The sequence below is a fragment of the Rhinoderma darwinii genome, chromosome 5, assembly GCF_050947455.1.
Source record: "Rhinoderma darwinii isolate aRhiDar2 chromosome 5, aRhiDar2.hap1, whole genome shotgun sequence".
NCBI lineage: Eukaryota > Metazoa > Chordata > Amphibia > Anura > Rhinodermatidae > Rhinoderma > Rhinoderma darwinii.
In genome coordinates, this window is record NC_134691.1 from 40,572,261 (window position 1) to 40,594,103 (window position 21,843).

Genomic DNA, 21,843 nt, shown 5'->3' on the forward strand with positions numbered 1-21,843 from the left:
TAATACGCTGCCCATAGGTTGCTACAGGCCCATAATATATTTCCGGGTGCTTCCAATCAGTGTCAGGCTGGGTTCACACGACCCATTTTCAGACATAAACGAGGCGTATTATGCCTAGTTTTACGTCTGAAAATACAGCTACAATACGTCGGCAAACATCTGCCCATTCATTTGAATGGGTTTGCCGACGTACTGTGCCGACGACATGTCATTTACGCGTCGTCGTTTGACAGCTGTTGACTGCCTCGGCAAAGAAGTGTAGGACACTTCTTTGCAACGTAATTTGAGCCGTTCTTCATTGAAGTCAATGAAGAGCAGCTCAAGATTACGGGCGTCAAAGACGCCTCGCATAATGCGAGGAGAAGCTTTTACGTCTGAAACGACGCAGCTGTTTTCTCCTGAAAACAGTCTGTCTTTTCAGACGTAAAAGACAGTTCTCGTGTGCACATACCCTTAGGGTTATCCTGTGTGCTAAAGAGGTTATGTGGGGACCAAAAATTATTAGCGATGTACTCACTGCAGTATGTAAGTACACTCACTGATATACATTTCGGTCCCCCATTGCGCCGATTCTGAGATCTTTATAGTTTTTATAGGGCTGCCAGGGGAGCAGAAGTCTAGTTGCACAGCCGTCATTTATGACGATACGACTCTTCGTCATGTGATTGTATTAGCGTGACGGGGGACTGGAGTGTATAATAGAGAGTGTATGCACATACTGCAGTGAGTACACTGCTAATCATTTTTGGTCCCCACATAACCCCTCTAAAGGCACACAGGAGATGTTGTCAATTTGAGCCGTCCATCAGGCTGACGGATTCCTCTTACAGAGGCGCTATGCAGCCTCAATGTATAACACATTTGTAGACGCTGCATTCCACAAGTTTAAACATTTTTAATAAATGTTAATTTAAAAAATGTTTAAAAAAACATAACACATACATGACATAAAAAAATGGAATAAAAAAAAGGCTACAAAGGTTCACATAGCCTTTAAGGAAAAAATGGTGGCATGTTCCATTGCGTGTTTTATTATGGAGGGATTCTCCTTAGGCCTTATTGAGACGAACATGAGGATATTGCCCCCATGCAGGTCCCGTTTTCACGGATCCCCATAGACTAGAGGGATCCGTGAAAATAGAAAATAGGACATGTTCTATTCTTCAAGGGACCCTACCCTTGAAATAACGGCCGTGTGAACGTCCCGTTTGACATACACGCGTCTGTGTGATGCCCAATGTTTTAACGGCCGTCACACGGACTTATTCTACATTCGTCTGAATAAGGCCTTAGAACCATTTTTTTCCAAAGAAGAATATGGTGCCTCATAGAGCATACTGTCCGAAAAACAGACCCATAGAGATGATCCACGCACACATCTTTGCCCTAATGCGGTGCAAACTGCCTCACCAAGTCAGCTGGTAGTCGGAAGTTGTATACAATACCCTGAACTTTTTGAAGGTTGTATAGTAGACCTATTTCTCCCACTTGTTTCATAACAGCTGAACTTTATAAAACAATAACAGAAAAAGCAAAGACTTGCATATCATTACCCTAAAGGCCTACAGTCAATGTCAGAGATATATGATGCTACCATGAACCTGTATACAGAAAATTTGGCTTAGCATCTAAAGATCAAATATTGTCAATTATTGCATGCAGTGTCCAAGCCATTGGAAAGTACACATCCACTAATAGGAGTAGTAGTATAATCACAAAACACAGGCCTCCTTTTTATGTTACTATATATAAGAGAGACATTTTACTATCAGATTGAAAAGACTCATGAAATTTTGAGATGTTCTTAAGAAAGAAGTCACAAACTGATGTATTCAGGACCTTGTAAAAGGAGGATCACATTATGTATTAAATGCATTATGCATTAAAAAGTGTGCAGAATGTTGTTAATATGACTATTATAATCCAATACACCTCACCTTCCAGAAATCTAGAAGCCTAATTGTCCACAAGACTTTCCACATTCCCATCAACCTGATGCTCAGACGTTTTACTGAAGGCATTCAGCAGCAAAACTTTGCACCCATATTTTCCCTTCTCCGTACCTCTGGCTGTCACTTCATGTATCTTTTTGCAAAATAGAGAAAAACATCTTTAAGAAAATAATTAGTCAATCATTTCTTCGAAGATTCCATTTTCCCTGCGGCATTCAGCTCTTTAATTAAAGTGCGCAAATTGTTTCTAACTTGTCCCTGTGAGCATCTCCCTATTCAAGGCTAATTAACACAGTTCTCAGCAATCCGTCCATCGCTGTCCATTGGCCTTATGGTTTTTGATAAGTTGATTGTGACTTCTTTTTTGGGCATTCGCTTGCTGTCTCTTTTGCCCTGTTGAAAAGGAAGAAGAATAATGAGCCCCATGGTGTTTTAGGGAGGTAACACAAACTGTAAAACACATAGCAAAATTTGCCTCCACCGTTCAGCAACTTTGTAGAAAAAAAATTGCAAATCTGAAATAAACAATGGATAGTCTACAGGTCTCTTTAACCAGTGGTTGTTTACTTACCACATTATGGGCCCCCAGATTCTGCCCTCGACTCCATCTGAGGGCCACACATTACAATCAAGGTCCCCCATATGTGCAGTTGCTCATCATTATAGTCTATATCAGGGGTCTCAAGCACGCGGCCCGCGGGCCGCATGCGGCCCCTGGGGCAGTCATCTTCGGCCCGCGGGACACAGAGCCGCTAGTACAGGCTCTAATCCGGGACTCTGGGGAATCCCCTGACATCGCTGTCCTCATATTGACAGCGATGTCTGGGGCTTCCCCAGAGCCTGAGTCCCGTGCAGAGCGCTAGTATCGGCTCTGCTCCGGGATTTTGTGGAATACCCTGACATCGCTGTCCATACATCGACAGTGATGTCAGGGGCTTCCCCAGAACAGGAGTCCCAGTGATGTCAGGAGCACAGTTGGAGTCCCAAAAAGAGCCTACTAGTGCTCTGCCCGGGACTCTAGCTCTGGGGTTGCCCCTGATATCACATTCCCGTCCAGGAGAATCCCATGACGTCACAGTGTATGGACAGTGACGTCAGGGGCTTCAACAGCAGAGGAATCCCCAGCCAAAGCGTTGGCAACACTCTGGCTGGGGATTCCACTCCTAGAGGGAGCGCCAATGGAACGATCTACTTGGGGTGTGTGTGGCATTTCCTCGGAGGGCACTGTGGCAGCATGGAGGGCACTGTGGCAGCATCTGCGGAGGGCACTGTGGCAGCATCTGCGGAGGGCACTGTGGCAGCATCTGTGGAGGGCACTGTGGCAGCATCTACAGAGGGCACTGTGGCAGCATCTACAGAGGGCACTGACATCGCTGTCCATACATCGACAGTGATGTCAGGGGCTTCCCCTTAGCAGGAGTCCCAGTGATGTCAGGAGCACAGCTGGAGTCCCAGGAAGAGCCTACTAGTGCTCTGCCCGGGACTCCAGCTCTGGGGTTGCCCCTGATATCACATTCCCGTCCAGGAGAATCCCCTGACATCACAGTGTATGGACAGTGATGTCAGGGGCTCCAACAGCAGAGGAATCCCCAGCCAAAGCGTCGGCCACACTCTGGCTGGGGATTCCACTCCTAGAGGGAGCGCGAATGGAGCTATCTACTTGGGGTGTGTGTGGCATTATCTCTGAGAAAGATAAATTTGCCTGCAGGCAAGAAAAGCCCTGTTTTCCAACTATCAATGTAAAAATAATAAAGTATTTATTAAATTTTGCAACAAAGACAGACTACATATACTTAAAATCAAGGTCCATTGCTGACTGCAATCAGCTCAGTGCAAGGTATGAGGAGCCTGGAGCTAACGGCTGCAGCACGTAGCACCCAGCCCAGTTAAATTCTAAGAGTCAGCAGGACACGTGTTTAAAATACAGGTGGAAGCCCCCCCGACATGTTTCGCTACGATGTAGCGTCTTCAGGGGCATCGTAGCGAAACATGTCGGGGGGGGGGGGGGTTCCACCTGTATTTTAAACCCGTGTCCTGCTGACTCTTAGAATTTAACTGGGCTGGGTGCTACGTGCTGCAGCCGTTAGCTCCAGGCTCCTCATACCTTGCACTGAGCTGATTGCAGTCAGCAATGGACCTTGATTTTAAGTATATGTAGTCTGTCTTTGTTGCAAAATTTAATAAATACTTTATTATTTTTCCATTGATAGTTGGAAAACAGGGCTTTTCTTGCCGGCAGGCAAATTTATCTTTTTCAAGTTAACAATATGCCCACCGACTATAGGGGTCCTCCCTTTGTGCTTATTGCATTATCTCTGAGGGCACTATGGCAGCATCTGCAGAGGGCACTGTGGCAGCATCTGCGGAGGGCACTGTGGCAGCATCAACGGAGGGCATTGTGGCAGCATCTACGGAGGGCACTGTGGCAGCATCTATGGAGGGCACTGTGGCAGCATCTACAAGTGGGTGTGTGGCAGTATCTGCAGAGGACACTGGCATTATCTAGGGGTGTGTTGCATTATCTACAGAGGGCACTGTGGCATTCTCTACAGAGGGCACTGTGGCATTGTCTACAGAGGGCACTGTGGAGTTATCTACAGAGGGCACTGTGGCATTATCTACAGAGGGCACTGTGGCACTATCTAAAAAGGGGCTGCCCAATCTTGACATGTGTGTCTGCCAAACGCCTCCAACTGAGCCGCCGGACTGCATTTAGATGAAATAAGCACGTGAAGAATTTGCTCAAATTTTAAACCTAGCGGTATTATTATAGTAATGTAGTATTAGTATTATAGTAATATCGTGTTATAGTAGTTCAAATAACTAATTAATTAGCAATAATTTTGTATTGTATCAAATTTGAAAGTAATGCGGCCCGTCAACTTCCCATTTTTTCTATATGTGGCCCACTTACCCGGTCGAGTTTGAGACCCCTGGTCTATATGTACAGAAACAGTGAGTTGGCACACTCAGACATTTCATTATCTCAAATTCACTGTAATGGAGGGCGACCATGCTGTATTTTACTTTACAGACAGTAAACAACTCAGGATACGTTCTCTGCTGTTTTTCTTCCCTTCTGTCCCTACTTTTCTTTGTGTCACATATATCAGTGTATGACTCAGAACTACTGAGCGTGCCCACATAACTATGTACTGTACACACTACACAATATAAAGTGGGAAGAAGGAAGTCAAGGGCCCCGTATTGAGCACCATAAACCTCATGCAGCTGCCAGTTGCTGACAACTGATACTCAAAAGTTGCCTGCGGCAAAGGTAAGGAGGATGGGCCGCATAGCAAATCCAAACTATTTCCTCGTCCTCTTAAAATACCATTGTCCAGTCTTTAACACATACATACCCCCCCCCCCCCCACTGCAACCTTCTTAACGCTTTTTGAATTGTCAGTTCTGTAGAGAGTGGGTATATACTGCCAGCAATATTACAATAGAAGGGGGCTTCCCAACCACCAACTTCACAATTGGAAATCAGTGTCTGGGGAAGGGGTGGAGATGAGTTGGCACTGATCCACTGTTACTTCCAGACCCCCATAATAGTTGCATGGCCTGTGCCTATAGCAGGGTGCAAATCAAAATATCTGTGCCCCATACATTCAAATAGTCAGGTCTCCCTGGACTGCATACCACATTTCCCATAAGGGTTGCGAAATACATGAGGCAAGGTAAGAACTTTTAAGTAGCACCCCTCTTTGACTCTTAGGGGATAGCATTTTGGCAGATATATACACTGTAGGCCATCAGAGCATATTTCCCATATCGATTTTGGGAGAGGAGTTATCCTATTGCACTTTTCGTGGCAGCAAAAAATAATAATTAAGAAAAATAGGGTATAAGCTTCTCTGTCTCCCATCTTGTACCACATTACATATATTTAGTGGACACCTGAGGAAGGATGTTTTTGGGGAAGAGATAACATGATTATTATGCACCATAAAGATCATATTATCTCCCATCACATGCATAATGAATCCATAGATGTCACCTGCGAGGGGGTAATGTATATGAACCATTTCAGGCCCATACCAGATATTTAGTGTAGGAAGATAGAAGACTATTTGGGCCTTGGTCATTTATTTTTTCAAGCTTGCAAATGCAGGTCCTATGTAGATAAAGTCACAACAATCTTAGCAACCATGAACATTTGATGCATTAAAAATAATATTAGCACAAAGTAGTCAACCTTGACTTTAGTCTATACATCCCATCACGATATTTGATTGCTAATAGATTGAATTATAATTAAATGCAGGGAACATGGAAGATAATTATACTTATACACGTATAATATTACGTGTACTTTTAGAATCTGATGTATACAGGACAAATTTGGAAGCCGCTCTTGTTCCTTATGAAACATGTAAGTTCATATAAGAGACATTATCCTTGGTATAATTTAACATATTAATTCTGGCGTGCCAAGTCAAAGAGTCTAAGTCTAGATCACTGGCAGCAGCATCACGTCTTTCACTTCATCCTCAGCACAGTGTGAAATGAAGCACTGAAGATTAAATCTGTTGGGAGATAAACTGTGAGGTTCAAATTCTTCAACTTGCCAGGACGTGATGTACAAAACAGCAGCGGAAAGGTTGACAATGAATTTCTAACTAATGTCGGTAAAGGCAATTTTTTTGTTCTTTTCTTTGGTAGCTCAAAACTCACGCAGTGCATTTAGTAAATACTTATCTTGACTGATGTCTTTGCTTGAAAGACATCTGCAGAAATAGCCACTGACTACTCCTGTTTGCGTGAAAGCGCACATAGTGCATCTGTTGTGCTTTGAGTACTGGGAGAAGGGAGCACTGATGTGACTACTGGAGGAAGAGAGTGCTTGCTCTCGCTACTGAAGGGTGTGGGGAAGGGGGGCTGCTGTGACTACTGTTAGAGTAAACTTTGGTGCCGAGCACTTGACGTGTAAATCTGTTACTGTTTAAATATCCTGTACTGTTTCTCAGTTACAGTTTATTTTCATCCAGAGCTGCATTCACAATTCTGCTTGTTGTCACTGGAACTAATCGACAAACTTGTTGACAGACACACCCCTAACAGTTTAGCTGGGTTTCTATAAAGCAATATTCTCTATTGTACTGCAATATATATATTTATTTCCTAGGCCTACAGATGCGTTTTTTTACTGTGCGCAAATACGTATCCGGAGTCATCCGCAAGTCATACACATATCTGGCACGCTGTCCGCAAATACGGTCAGTAGTGCAGTCCGAATACGGATTCGGTAGGCTGCAAATGATGTCACACACATGACCCAACCCCTAGAAAAGGTCACATGATCGCTCAGGCGCCATGTTCTTGGAGAATCCCCTGCCATCGCGTAGCAACACTTCTGCAATTATGGATGGCTACGGATGCACAAATTTGTACGCACCCATAGACTTCTATGGGTGAGTCCATGCCGCAATGGCGGACAGGAATGGGACATTTTCTATATTTTGCAGATCATTTCTGCGGCCCAGACACACATCCGTGTATATTTGCGTAAAGGTGTCTGTGACCTATAGAAATGAATGGGTCCGCATTACAACTGTAGTTACGGATCTGTAATTACGGATAAAAACTACAGTCGTGTGCATGGGGCCCTACAGATCACCAGAAGATAAGAAGATTGCAGGGTGTCTACTGAGTAAGTACTTGATTTTAATGCAACCTGTCACAGGAAACAAAGGCATTGCAGTGCATGTATTGTAGGGGCACCCCAGGGCTAGAGCTGTACATATCCGTTCCCTGTCACAATCCTGGGACCATCAGGTGTCAGATTGATAATATGTGACCAAATACTTTAATCCTTTAATCAATGACCTCCCGTTGCTATTAACTTTCCAGAACCCTCTCTTGTCTATGTACACTGGCCAAATTGACAAAACAGAACTTACTAGAAAATGTGAAGCCAACTTCAAGCAAGGTAAACCAACATTTTCAAACATAGTAAACATGATGACAGTCTGTTCCAAATAGTCTAATAACTTAATAGTCAGATATCTATAAATGTTTTGCCTTTGAGAGACTAGAGTATGTCAGTCAGTCAGTCAGTCAAGAGTAGCTTTACTGAACATCTTGTTACAGGACTTGCGCTGTAATCCAGAACTGATATGCTGCTGATGATTTCAAATGAATGAAGCCTGGATTAAATAGATTTGCAATCTATCCGCCTGGGATACACAGGACAAATTAGTTTGACGTATTTGATATTTGCTTTTGCCAAATGTATGCAACTAGTAGACTGATTAATTGTATATCAGGGATTTGGTGAGTCATCTAACTAGACAGAACAATTGACTTTCTGCTGTCACAAAAGTGACATGATAGATCTTCACGTCATCTTGAACAGTTGGATTACTGGACTACATGCTCAGTGAGATACACAGGATTTGCACCCAAAATATAAAAGCTGGCTATACATTAGTAAATCAGAAGTTAGAGCAATAGAGAAAGTTGGTAATTAGATTTTACTTTCAGAGACATTGCCATTTTTTGGATTGTGGTGGTAATTTTAGCTAAAGTGACAACAAGAAGTGCAACCATATTGGTTGTAAGTGTGGCTCTCTGCTCTGAGTGATGGCTCTAGCAACCAATCAGGAGACCGCTAGAGCCGTCACTCAGAGCAGAGGGACGGGGATGGCAGCGAGCAGAGGAGCACTTCCCCATTAAGTGTCCACCTCAGTGGCCCCAGCGACAGCTGTGGAATTAGACGTTGATTTCTCGCTCAGGCAACTTGCATTACAGAGACGAAAGGTATCTTTACACTGCCCTCCCCCTCCCCTATATTAATGTTAACAGATTTCCTTGTTCCGCCACCGCAACAAAACAGGTTAAAAAAAAACAAAGGTGACGGTTCACTCCTTAAAAGTGGGAATTCCTTTGGTAAGTGGCTGGAGCGACAGTAGAGTTGCCAACATTTCTACCCAAAATACTGCCATGTGTAAACACACCTCAACATGGGTAGAAAGTACGTGTGGCTTTGGGGCTACTTTTAAAGTAGTCTGTCACTAAGGTTTGAGAGCCTCAGAGAGACAATAACTCTCCGTAACTCAGTCAGTATTCTCCTCTATCGATCTCCGCTCTTGACTATCGGGGCTGAATCTGTTTCTCTGTTGCCTTCTCTGCTGCAATCTTTTGTCGGTGCAAATATCTTCCTTGACCTAGTCCTGGCTCTGCTGATGTTCCTAGGGCTAGGGAGCATGGTAAAGGAGGAGTATCTAATCCAAATAGGAAATAATCGGACTTTGCACACAGTGTCTTATTATGAAAAATTACTGGCACTTGGTATTGCCGGTAAAAATATTTTATTGTGTCGGTGGTGTATTGCTGGGGTAGCAACCCTAGTTGAAGCACACATGGGAAACAAAAATGCCCACTGGTTGCTCTCCCTTCTTGCCAGTGGCTGCTCTCCCTCCCTGGCAGTGGCTGCTCTCCCTCCCTGGCAGTGGCTGCTCTCCCTCCTGGCAGTAGCTGCTCTCCCTCCCTGGCAGTGGCTGCTTTCCCTCCCTGGCAGTGGCTGCTTTCCCTCCCTGGCAGTGGCTGCTCTCCCGCCCTGGCAGTGGCTGCTTTCCCTCCCTGGCAGTGGCTGCTCTCCCTGGCAAGTTCAGCAGGAAATCCCCACAATTTTCTCTATAACTGCAACAAGTCAAGACAGCATTCTCCTCTCTCCATAGGCAAGAATGCATGCACGGTAAATTGGTTTAATAGGTGGTAAGCTAGATAATAAAGAGGCATTATGATACATGGTGGGGGCGGGTTATTGGACATTACATTACACTACTTTTACATACCCTCCCCCATTTAAAGTCAACACTGTAAGAGTGTACACCACCAAAGCCACTGTATCTAATCCTATCATGTGTGATACTGCCTTCTGAGCCAATGTATCTAATCCTATCATGTGTGGTACTGTCTGCTGAGCCACTGTATCTAATCCTATCATGTGTGATACTGTCTGCTGGGCCACTGTATCTAATCCTATCATGTGTGATACTGTCTGCTCAGCCACTGTATCTAATCCTATCATGTGTGATACTGTCTGCCCAGCCACTGTATCTAATCCTATCATGTGTGATACTGTCTGCTGAGCCACTGTATCTAATCCTATCCATAGTTGATAGGGTCGTAGTGCTATAGATATGCTATGCTGTCTCCTATACACACATTTTTTTTGGGCGGACACATATGTATTGGGGCTATTTCCCTGACATTTTAAGCCCTGAGGGTATGTTCACACGGCAGCATCTGTTACGGCTGAAATTACGGTGCTGTTTACAGGAGAAAACAGCACCGTAATTTCAGCCGTAATGTGCAGGCGTCTTTTGCTGCGTCCATTACGGACGTAATTTGAGCTGTTTTTCTATGGAGTCCATGGAAAACGGCTTCATTTACGTCTGAAGAAGTGACAGGCACTTCTTTGACGCGGGTGTCTTTTTTACGCGCCGCCTTTTGGCAGCGGCGCGTAAAAAAAAATGACCGTCGGCACAGAACATCGTAAGACCCATTCAAATGAATGGGCAGATGTTTGCCAACGCTTTTGAGCCGCATTTTCGGACGTAATTCAATGCTAAAACGCCCGAATTACGTCCGTAAATAGGGTGTGTGAACCCAGCCTTAGTGACGCCCCGGCTGCTAGTGCTGCATTGTTGGGTCACTTAGGAGACCCAGCGATGCAGCTGAAAGCTGCGGACCGTCGGCCATGAGAAGTTTGCGGGGGGGGGGGGGGCCCAGTAAGAATTTTTGCATCGGGGCCCATGAGCCTCTAGCTACGCCCCTGGCCGAACCTCAACCTCCGAGATGATATTTAAAATGGGGCCATGCACACTTCAGTTTTTTTGACGGTCCCGTTGCTCCGTTCCGACAAAAGTAGGGCATGTCCTACTTTGGTCCGAGATTCCGTAACCGTGAGGTCCATGCAAGTCCGAGAGTAAACTGAAACCCGTTCACACTATGTACACGATATTGTGAGCACCGCGCATGGTATTCCCTGTCCAGCGGTAGTCTATTTCCAGGGTGCTGAAATTGTTAAAGGGCTGCACTGATCAGCAGTAATTCTTTCAACACCCTGGACAGTGAGTACCGCTGGACAGGGAATAGCATGTGCGGCACTCACAATATCGTGTACATAGTGTGAACGGGTTTCAGTTTACTCTCAGAAACTGAAACACGCAGTTATGCACCACTTAAAAACTTTTTCTACATTTGCATTGACATCTACACAGAGCTTGAACTATAGGGGGATGCAACTGGGCCCTGGAGCTTGAGAGGGCCCAAGAGCACCCTCTGTCCCATAGGAGGAGATCAGTAAAATAACAACTGATAGTTGGGAAATTTTGCATTGGGGCCAAGAAGCTTCAAGTTTTGACCTGTGGATCCAACCTTTTCTTATCAGCAGAATTCTAAATCTGGTTTAAAGGCAAATGCCAGCCTTTTCAGCAGGACTGTTGGATAATGAACCCATTTGTACCAACATCTAAGCACTCCCAGTGTTTGCAGCCACAGCAGATAAGTAATATTTGGAGTAAGTGTTGGTAAAAATCTACTGTTTCCCTGCGAACTTCAGTTTGCAGTTTTTGGTGGATGTTCTTATTAACAAGATGAAATAGCTAGCTAGAATGCAATAAAATGGCAGCCCTATTAAAAGGGCTTTACCATAATCAATATTTATCACTTATTCACAGGGACCCCTACCGATACCGAGAACCGCTAACCTTGTCGTCCCTGTGAGCCCCATATGAATGGAGTGGTACTGCGCATGCTACATTCATTTCTATGGGGCTGAAGGCCCAGATGTTGAAGGCCGCAGCGCAAATGGGAACATTTGACTGTACGAAAATCAGGACCTGGCCGCCACTATTGCACTATGGCTGCCCCAAATATTTGCAGTCAACCGGCACACTTGAAGGAGTAGGATTGTTACCTCTGTGGTCCTGCTCACACTCTTCTGTTTCTGTGTCTTTGTTCCTGTGGAGTAGACTGTTGGCTTTCCACATTGGGTTCCTGAATTGGTTTTCTTGAGTGTTTCTTTGCCGGAGGATGACACTGTAACACACGTCTGAGTTGACTTCCCATCTTCCATGATACCTGAAACAAAAAATTTGTTACAGAATGAGTAACTATTGATATGAAAAAATATATACACAATATCCTAAATCCAATCGCTAATTGGGTAAGTTACTAAGCATTAGTCCAGGCTGATCTGGCGTCTGCACCATTTAAACTATCTATGGAGAAAGCTTTTTTTTTTAAGTTAAAAATATTTTCTGACTGACGGATCAGATATAAAGCAGTTGAAAAGGATATTCTTGTTTCTATGGATAAATGTATCATCAGTATGAAGGCTTGTTATACTGCAAAGGGCCACAGAATTGACGACTGTCTTTAAATTACTGGACAGTCCATGAAAATAAGGAACTTTTTCCCAGTGTCTGTAAAAAAAACAAAAAAACAAAGAGATTATTTTCAAAGTTGGGGCACTTGTGCTAATTATTGGGATTCTAATAAGACCTTTTAGAGGACCTGCTGCTAATGTGTTTATACATATCACTATGGTAAGAAATAGACATAAATTTACTTCTTTATGATTCACTATAGTTTTCGAATTTGTCTGTAAAATTTTTTGGCTGTCCATGATTTTCGGGTAAGTTGTCCAGAAAAAGGAAAACATCAGGTTAGCAACCCTCAGGTGCCGCCAGCTGTTAAGAGACAGGACGAAGTAACATGGACTCATAGTAACAAACTTTGATTAATCTAGTCGATTGCTCGTGGTCATTTTCTCTTCCAGTCCTTTGACCTCAGCAAAATCCTTAAATCACAAGGTCAATGACCCTGGTGCTATACAGGGCCTTGGAAAATGTTCATTTTCAGCATGAAGTATCACACATGTTTTCAGGCAATTTGAGTGATAGTATGTCAGTACAAATTATTGTGGTAAGGAAATTTTACGATGAGAAATGAAAGATTCTGGCAGAATATTAAAATCTTTTTCCAAAGTGAAACATTTAACAACCTATTTGAAGCAAAGCACTAAATCTATAATCAGCCAGGGTGGTCAAATCACAGTTTATTGCCGCGATTATCGAGAAATATGCCACAGTGTTTTTTTATAATTTGCCACAATACGGAGGCATTTTTAAGCAATTTCTCAGTAATCGAGGCAATAAATTGCGATATAACCGCACGTTGTTAATAGACCCTACGCGTATAATAGCAATTTATGACGAATTGTAGAGAAAACATAGCATTGGAGAAATGTAATAAATCTATAGAGTTGTAGTTTGCATGAGGGTATGTTCACACGTCTTAACAAATTATGTCTGAAATTACGGAGCTGTTTTCAGGGGAAAAAGGCTCCTGAATTTCAGACGTTTTTGCAAGTACTCGCGTTTTTCGCAGCGTCCATTACGGACGTAATTAGAGCTGTTTTTCAATGGAGTCAATGAAAAATGGCTCCAACTACGTCCCAAGAAGTGACATGCACTTCTTTGATGCGGGCGTCTTTTTACACGCCGTATTTTGACAGCAACGTGTAAAAATACACCTCGTCTGAACAGAACATCGTAGAACCCATTGAAATCAATGGCCAGATGTTTGCAGACGTAATGGAGCCATCTTTTCAGGCATAATTCGAGGCGTAAAACGCCTGAATTACATCCGGAAATAGGGCGTGTGAACATACCCTAATATTGCAATAGAAAGTTCTTTAGTAGGACTTCTTCTCACAAAAATATGTCTAAGGGCTCTGGAGATCTGTTCACATATGCGTTGGAGGCTCCTCTAGGGACCTCCATCACAGATCCTGGCAGAGATTACCGGAAAAATCACAAACAACTCGACGGAACCCATTAAAGTCAACGGAACCGTCGCTTACAGTTTTCCCTTGTTCTGCTTCTCTGACGTAGCAGAACAGTAGAAAGCCACGACACAGGTGTGAACATAGCCTTAGCTGTACAGATCTGTAATATAGCACCCATAAAAGTGTATGGGACCCTACTGTAACACAGGGCTATCTTTTCTTTATGTAGTCTGATCAGAAGGGCTTGGTAACGTATGGATAAATCCATTGTCCTCTCTCTTTGCTTGTGAATTCATAGATTATCTGTTATCTCAATCTCTATTCGATTGTGGAACCACTAAATCTCTAATGGACCATTGTTGCTATGTGGACTGCTGTAGAAAAGACTCATCATTATTAAGGTGGATTCACACATGGCAGATTTGTGGCAGAAATTTCTGCGACTGAAAATCATTTGCATTCATCTGAATGTGGTTGTTTCTGCAGCAGGTGATTGGATTTCTGCAAGTTCCATTCAAAAGAATGGGACTGATTTTAAGTCGCAGATATTTTTGCAACAAAATTTGCCATTCGGTTGTTTGTTTTGAAGTGGGTAATCATGTAGTGAGTCCTAAAGGACGGTGAACACCCTTACTTAGTAAAACCCTTTTTTCATGCTTTAACACTTTCTTGTCTTGACTAACCCTTAATACCCCACGTATTTTTTCCTTAATGACCTGCTGCTTTTTGGAAATGTTCCACTCGTGCTGGTTAAACGGCTGAAGCCTTTTAACTTTTTATGCTATTAAAGTGATTTTTTTTACTTACATAGCGTTTGGGAGTATTTTTTTTTAATTATTAGGCTTTTAGTGTGCAACATACAGTAAAAAAAATAATCATTTAAAACGTAAGTTAAACTATTACAGAATTTATATATTTTTTTTATAGTCTACTGTTTATTTTGATATGTAACACGAAGGACACCATAATTTATTATTACTTTTTTATATAGTTATTTTATTGAATGTTTTTATCATTACTTTTTTTTATTAGAACAAGAGACAGCCCTAATAAATGTGACCATTGTCAAAATCAGGGCTGTACTGGGTCTAGCTTGACCTAGCAGCCCTATCATTTGACGATTGTCCCACTATTTTGCAGTGTTGTGTTTTTAAGACCCTGCAGAATAAGGTTCCTGTCCTCCTAAAGACATGTATGAGCGATGATTAAGTAGTTAATGTAACTCATTATTGATTGATATTCAACGAACATTCCACTTCAATTAATCCTCAATGCAAAAACCAAGTTAGCCCTTCTATTTAATAGTTACGCTAATGCTTCCAATATTTGCTAGATGGTGCATTGGTTGCCAGGATATTCTGGCAGAAAAAAATACAAAACCTGTTCTAATCCACAATTCTCGGCACAACGTTGCCTGGCCCTCTCATCACAGCCAGATTTGCTTTGAAATGGACAAGAGGGGAAGCAAATGAATCTGTATAAAAAAAAACAAAAAAAACACATAGCTGATTAACTACTCAAGCGAGTCCGACAGCCCCTGTACACATTAGATCTAAAAATGACAGGACCTGCTGACACGAGTCTAGTGCCTATGGACTTAACGGGAATCTCTACCTTTTATAATCATGTTGTTTTTTGGTCCAAGATTCTGTGCTCAATAATTTGTTCATATATCTTTATCTGAGGACATAGGTATTTTTTGTTTCATAAACTTTGAAAGACATAACTTTTTTTATTGTTCTGGCTTTGATAGAAAGGTGTCAGAACACATACATAGTGCATCACAGTTTGCTGGGTATAGCGGCAGACTGGTTATAGTGCCCATGCTGATCCCTGTCCATGGCTGAAAGTGCCTACAATAGGCACGTGAGCTGGGCCACTGAGCAATGGAAGAAGGTGGCCCGGTCCAATGAATCACATTTTCCTTCACATCATATGGACAGCCGGGTGCATGTGCATCACTTACCTGGGGAGGAGATGGCACCAGGATGCACAATGGAAAGAAGACAAGCCGGCGGAGGCAGTGTGATGCTCTTGGCAATGTTCTGCTGGGAAACCTTGGATCTGGACATTCATTTAGATGTTACTTTGACACGTTCCACCTACCTAAACATTGTTGTAGTACACCCCTTTATGGCAACGATATTCCCTAATGCTAGTGGCCCCTTTCAGCAGGATAATGTGCCTTGCCATGCTGCATAAATTGTTCAGGATCATGAAAAAGAGTTCAAGACTTGGCTTGTCAAGAAGTTGACTTTTCTCCAAGTTCCCCAGATCTCAATCTGATCGAGTATCTGTGGGATGTGCTGAAAAACAAGTCCGATCCCTGGGACTACGCTATTGATTCCGTCAAAACGACTTAACCCCTGCACAATGGAGACAAACGGAAACCATTGGCAATGAATCCTTCAATGGTGATGGAAATGGTAACCTATGGTTTGTGTCAGTCAGGGTCCCATTCCGACGAAAAACTGCGATGGAACATCGGAACAGGACCATGGCACAGATGTGAACAGTGAACGATCCTTAACGGATCTGCTGCTAATGTTTTGATGCCAGATTCTACAGTACACCTGCAGAGATCTTGTAGAGTCCATGCTATGTTGGGTCGGAGCTGTTTTGGTGGCATGAGGCGGACCTACACAATAATGGGCAAATGGTTTAACCCGTTAGTGACCGCCCCATAGTGTTTTTACGTCGGTCACTAATGGGCTTTATTCCAATGCAATAGACATTTTACTGTTTTGCTGTTTTCTTTGAATCCAGCCTTAAAATTTGATAAAAACTGATCAAAAAGTCGCATCTACTCCAAAATGGTGCCGATAAAAACTACAAGTTGTCCCGCAAAAAAAAGCCCTCCTACAATTGCATCGGCAAAAAAATAAAAACGTTGCGGCTCTTCAAATATGGAGACACAAAAACAAATTATTTTGAAAAAAAAGTGTTTTCACTGTGTAAAAGTAGTAAAACATACAAAAACTATACAATCACAACAACCCACTGAATAAAGTTATTGTGTTATTTATACCACACTGTAAACAGCGTAAATTTAGGATGCAAAAAAGTGTGGCGAAATTGCTATTTTTTTTCTATTCCCCCCCCAAAAAAAAGTTAATAAAAGTTAATCAATAAATTCTATGTATCCCAAAATGGTGCTATTAAAAAATACAACTTGTCCCGCAAAAAACAAGATCTTATACAGCTATGTCGACGCAAAAATAAAAAGGTTATAGCTCTTAGAATGAGATGATGGAAAAAACGTAAAAAATAGCTTGGTCATTAAGGTCTAAAATAGGCCGGTCATTAAGGGGTTAAATGTTAGACTTTAATGTTTGGTAGACTAGAATTTCCCATGTCAAGTCTCGATGATGCCAGATTATTATTATTATTATTATTTTATTGTAGCTAAATAAAGTTCCTAGGTATGCAATTAAAGTGAATATCCGCCCATGAACTCCATTTTAAGAGTTCTGTACTATTTTGGTTAATTTTCTAATGTATCTTTACAGGGGTTGCAGCTTCCTTTTTCTGAAACGAATTTATAGCTATCAATGGGGGAATCTCACCTTATAGGTATTTATACAGCTCCCATTTAACTTATTGAGAGCTGTATGAGTCTGTATACAGTACACTCCACATAGTGACGGCTGCAGATAACTAAAATGTGTGAAGGTCACCACGAGCCGCATAGCAATGCCATAGCCTCCCCCATGGTAGGTACACCACTGTATAAGGGGCACATATGAAGACATTGGTGATTAGGAGGAAGACGAAGGTACAGTTTACAGAAGGATACATAAAGACTATTGTTATGATGAAGGTGTAAAAAGGAGGATGATTAATGAAAAAAAATTAGGACTTTAGTAGGAGGAAGTAAAACTCAAGGCTTGTTAAATCTATACATCTGTACACTATACACTGTTCGGCCAAATTTAGAATTACACACAAGTGCACAGCCATGATATTCCAATGATTGTTTGCTATACAGAAATTCATTATTGATTATCACAAAGCAAACAAAATAAATCTGTTGAATGCTTGTACTAAGTAGATAATCCCACTTAATTATTATAAATGTAATTACCGCAGTCAGTCATACGAGATACATACGAGAAAGAACGGGGTGTGTTAACTGTTCTGTCATTGCTCAGAGATTTCCAGGAAAAGGTTTGAAGTCTGAACAGCTTCACTCTAATGAACTGGGAAGTATAACAATGTGAACATGATGGATTAGCATAAAGAATGCGCGCAAAATGGTAAAAATCAACTCTGGAACCGCTGTGGATGATACAAAATGTATGCCATGAGGTGACAGTTTTCATGAGAAAACCCCAAGTGATGGAAGCAAGCAGCTAGTATATACGGTCCGTTGCTCACTTGGTGACAGTTCTCCAGTTTCTATCTTTTGATTACTCAAATTATTTTACTGTTGAATTTTCCCTAATTTATTTATTGGATTTAACGCTTTTTAGCTCCAATCAGACTGCCTGGAATATTTCTTACATCTTGTTGCCCTGTGAACACTACCAGCCGGGGCGGATTAAGGGCACTATGGGCCCCGGGAAGTTCACAAAGTGTGGGCCCCCTCCCCCACGAACTATGAAGACGCTTCTCTGTATATTTGCAGATTTCTGTTTAGGCGGCCACAGATCTGGCACGGTTTTGAATTCGTTGTAAAAGCAGAATGAGCCATACAGAAGAGAGAAAGCAGAATACTTTGAGACACTAAAGAGGTCAGGTGCTTTAAATTGTTAGTCGTTTCCGGAAAAAAAAAATCTGCTGTGTGTAAATATAAAGAACCAGTCTCTATTATTTAACCCCTTAAAGTCCAAGACATTTTTTTTTTTAGCATTTTCACTTGCCACCTTCCTAGAGCCATAACTTTTTTATTTTTACGTCAATGGAGTGGTGTGTGAGGGATTATTTTTTTACGGGAGGAGTTGTAGATTTTATTAGCACCATTTAAAAGTACCATAAAATTGGTGAATTGGAAAAAACTGTGGTTCCTCCATGTTTTTTTGGGTTTAGTTTTTACCGTATGTATATATTTACCTTATCTTAAGGTTAAAGTAGATTTAACATCTAATTTTACCTTAAGATAAGGTAAATATATACAGCCCCAGAACAAAGCTCAGTACATAAATAGACAGCCCCTGAACAAAGCTCAGTACTTAAATATACAGCCCCAGAACCAAGCTCAGTACATAAATACAGCACCAGAACAAAGCTCAGTGCATAAATACAGCCCCAGAAGTAAACTAAAACACCACAAAGACTCACAATTCCCCCTGTAGATAGCGTCAATCACAATGCCCCATGTAGATAGCGCCAGTCACAATGCCCCTGTAGATAGCATCAGTCACAATGCCCTCAGTAGATAATGCCTTTTGTAGATAGCGCCAGTCACAATGCCCCCTGTAGATAGCGCTAGTCACAATGCCCCCTGTAGATAGCGCCAGTCACAATGCCCTCTGTAGATAATGCCCCCTGTAGATAGCGCCAGTCACAATGCCCCCTGTACATATTGCCCAGTGAATATAGCGCCACCTGCAGATAGTGCCCCCTGTAGATATTGCCCGCAGCACTGACCACAGAACAAAAAAAAAACATTCTCACAAGTCCCCTTTCCTGTGCCATCCTCCAGTGACGAAGGACTGGTCAGAGACCAGGCGGCATCATCCAGCGTAACAGCGCAGTCGGTGTGATGACATCATCGCGTCGACAGCGTCATTAGTAAAGCGCCGAATGGGAGGAAGGGAATGGATAGATCCCTTTCTTGCCAGCGCTAAAATAAGCAATTGTAATCGAACTGGGTCCCCATTTAGCCTTGGGCCCGTGCCATCTACGGAAGCCTAGTGGGTCCTGACAAAGTCAAGACCCACTATGCTTGCTGTCAGTGAGTAGCTTACAGCTCTAATACACTGCACTACGCATGTAGTGCAGTGCATTAGAATTGCGATCAGGGCCTCCTGTCCTCAAGTCCCCTAGTGGGACAAAGTAAAAAAGTGTAAAAAAGTAAAAAAAGTTGTGTAAAAGTAAGAAAATAAAAGTTTTAAAAGTAATAAAAGTAAAAATCCCCCTTTTTCCCTTAATAAAAATAAAGAAATAAATATACTATACATAATTGGTATCGCCGCGTCCGTAACGGCCTGAACTACAAAATTATTTTGTTATTTATCCTGAGCGGTGAAGGCCATAAAAGATATTAATAATAAACCGTACCAGAATCACAATTGTTTGTTTGGTCACTTCACCTCCAAAAAATTGAATAAAAAGAGATCAAAAAATCGCATGTAGCTAAAAATGGTACTGATCGAAACTACAGTTCGTTACGAAAAAAATAAGTCCTCGCACGGCTTTCTTGATGGAAAAATAAAAAAGTTCTTGCGCTTAGAATAAGGCAACACAAAAAGTAAATGATTTTTTACAGAAAGTATTTTATTGTGCAAACGCCATAAGACATAAAAAAAACTATAAACATCTGGTATCGCCGTAATCGTATCGCCCCGCAGAATAAAGTGAATATGTCATTTATAGCGCACGGTAAACACTGTAAAAAAACATAGAAAAAAAGCCAATAGTAGAATTGCTGTTTTTAGCCACCACGCCTCTTAAAAATAGAAAAAAACTGATCAAAAAGTCGCATGCACCCCATGAAAACGACAATGAATTCCTTAAGGGGTCTAGTTTCCAAAATAGGGTCACTTATGGGGGGTTTCCACTGTTTTGGCACCACAAGACCTCTTCAAACCGGACATAGTGCCTAATAAAAAGGAGGCCTCAAAATCCACTAGGTGTTCCCTTGCTTCGGAGGCCGGTGCTTCAGTCCATTACCGAACTAGGGCCACATGTGGGATATTTCTCAAAACTGCAGAATCTGGGAAATAAGTATTGAGTTGCGTTTCTCTGGTAAAACCTTCTGTTTTAGGCCACATTCACACGAACGTGTTTTTGCGGCCGCAATTCCCCCGAAAATCCACGGGAGAATTGCGGCCCCATTCATTTCTATGGGGCCATGCACACGACCGTAGTTTTTACGGTTTTTACGGTGCATGTCCTACAATTTGCGGGCGGCCCGCGGCTGACAGTCCGCAGCCGGCCGACCCGAAAATCACGGCCGTGCACACGGCTACGGTCATGTGCATGAGGCCTTACAGAAAGAAATGGAATGAAAAGGATTTTCTAACAAAAAAAATAAAATGTAAATTTCCCCTCTACTTTGCTCTAAATTCCTGTGAAACATCGAAAAAGGGTTAATCAACTTTCTATATGCTGTTGTGAATACTTTGAGGGGTTTTGTTTCTAAAATTGGGTGTTTGATAGGGGTTTCTAATATATAGGCCCCTCAAAGCAACTTCAGAACTGAACTGGAACCTACAAAAAAAAAGAGGCATTACATTGCTTCTTACATTATGCTGATAATGAGCAGTACCCACCCCGAGATGACCCCAGTTTTAACCGTTTGTATAAACGGAGACCCCTATTAGACCATTTCAGCCTGGTTTTCCCAAGCTTCAATTCCACCAGTACCTGCCGAGTAAGAGGGCAAGGTATGGCGTGAATATCTATAAGCTGTGGGAGAGAGCATCAGGGTATACCTACAAATTTAGGATATATGAAGGGAAGGACACCAGTATTCAGCCCCCCTTACTGGGAGTTAATGCAAAGATTGTGTGGGATTTGGTGCACCCACTGCTGGACCAGGGTTACCACCTTTACCTGGATAATTTTTATACCAGCGTCCCACTCTTTAAGTGCCTCGATTCAAGAAGTCCTGCGGCATGCGGCACTGCTAGAGAAAATCTCAAGAGGCCTCCCTAAGACTCTGCTTGGGCAAACACTCAGAACGGGTGAGAGCAGGGCACATTCTAGCAGCAACATATTGTGTGTCAAGTACAAGGACAAGAGAGATTGACAACAATACATGGCCACACCAGTACCCATGTACCTGTACGAGGTACCAGTACAGAGACCCCCAAACCAGACTGCATCCTGGACTACAATAGGTACATGGGAGGGGTGGACTTGTCAGATCAAGTCCTGAAGCCCTACAGCGCCATGCGGTGTGGTATAAGAATCTGGCCG

The 21,843-nt window shown here is 42.5% G+C and overlaps 1 protein-coding gene across 1 annotated transcript in view; it reads right to left on the minus strand.

The window, feature by feature from the left end:
- Nucleotides 1-290: 290 nt before the first annotated feature.
- The window catches only part of BAALC (BAALC binder of MAP3K1 and KLF4), a 69,507-nt gene continuing 47,954 nt past the window's right edge, over nt 291-21,843 (minus strand). Inside the window, exons 2-3 of the mRNA XM_075827996.1 lie at nt 11,884-12,047; nt 291-2,345 (exon numbers count right to left, since the gene is read on the minus strand). Coding sequence (XP_075684111.1) covers nt 2,235-2,345; nt 11,884-12,047 — 275 coding nt within the window. The 3' untranslated portion in view covers nt 291-2,234. The remainder of the gene's footprint in view (nt 2,346-11,883; nt 12,048-21,843) is intronic.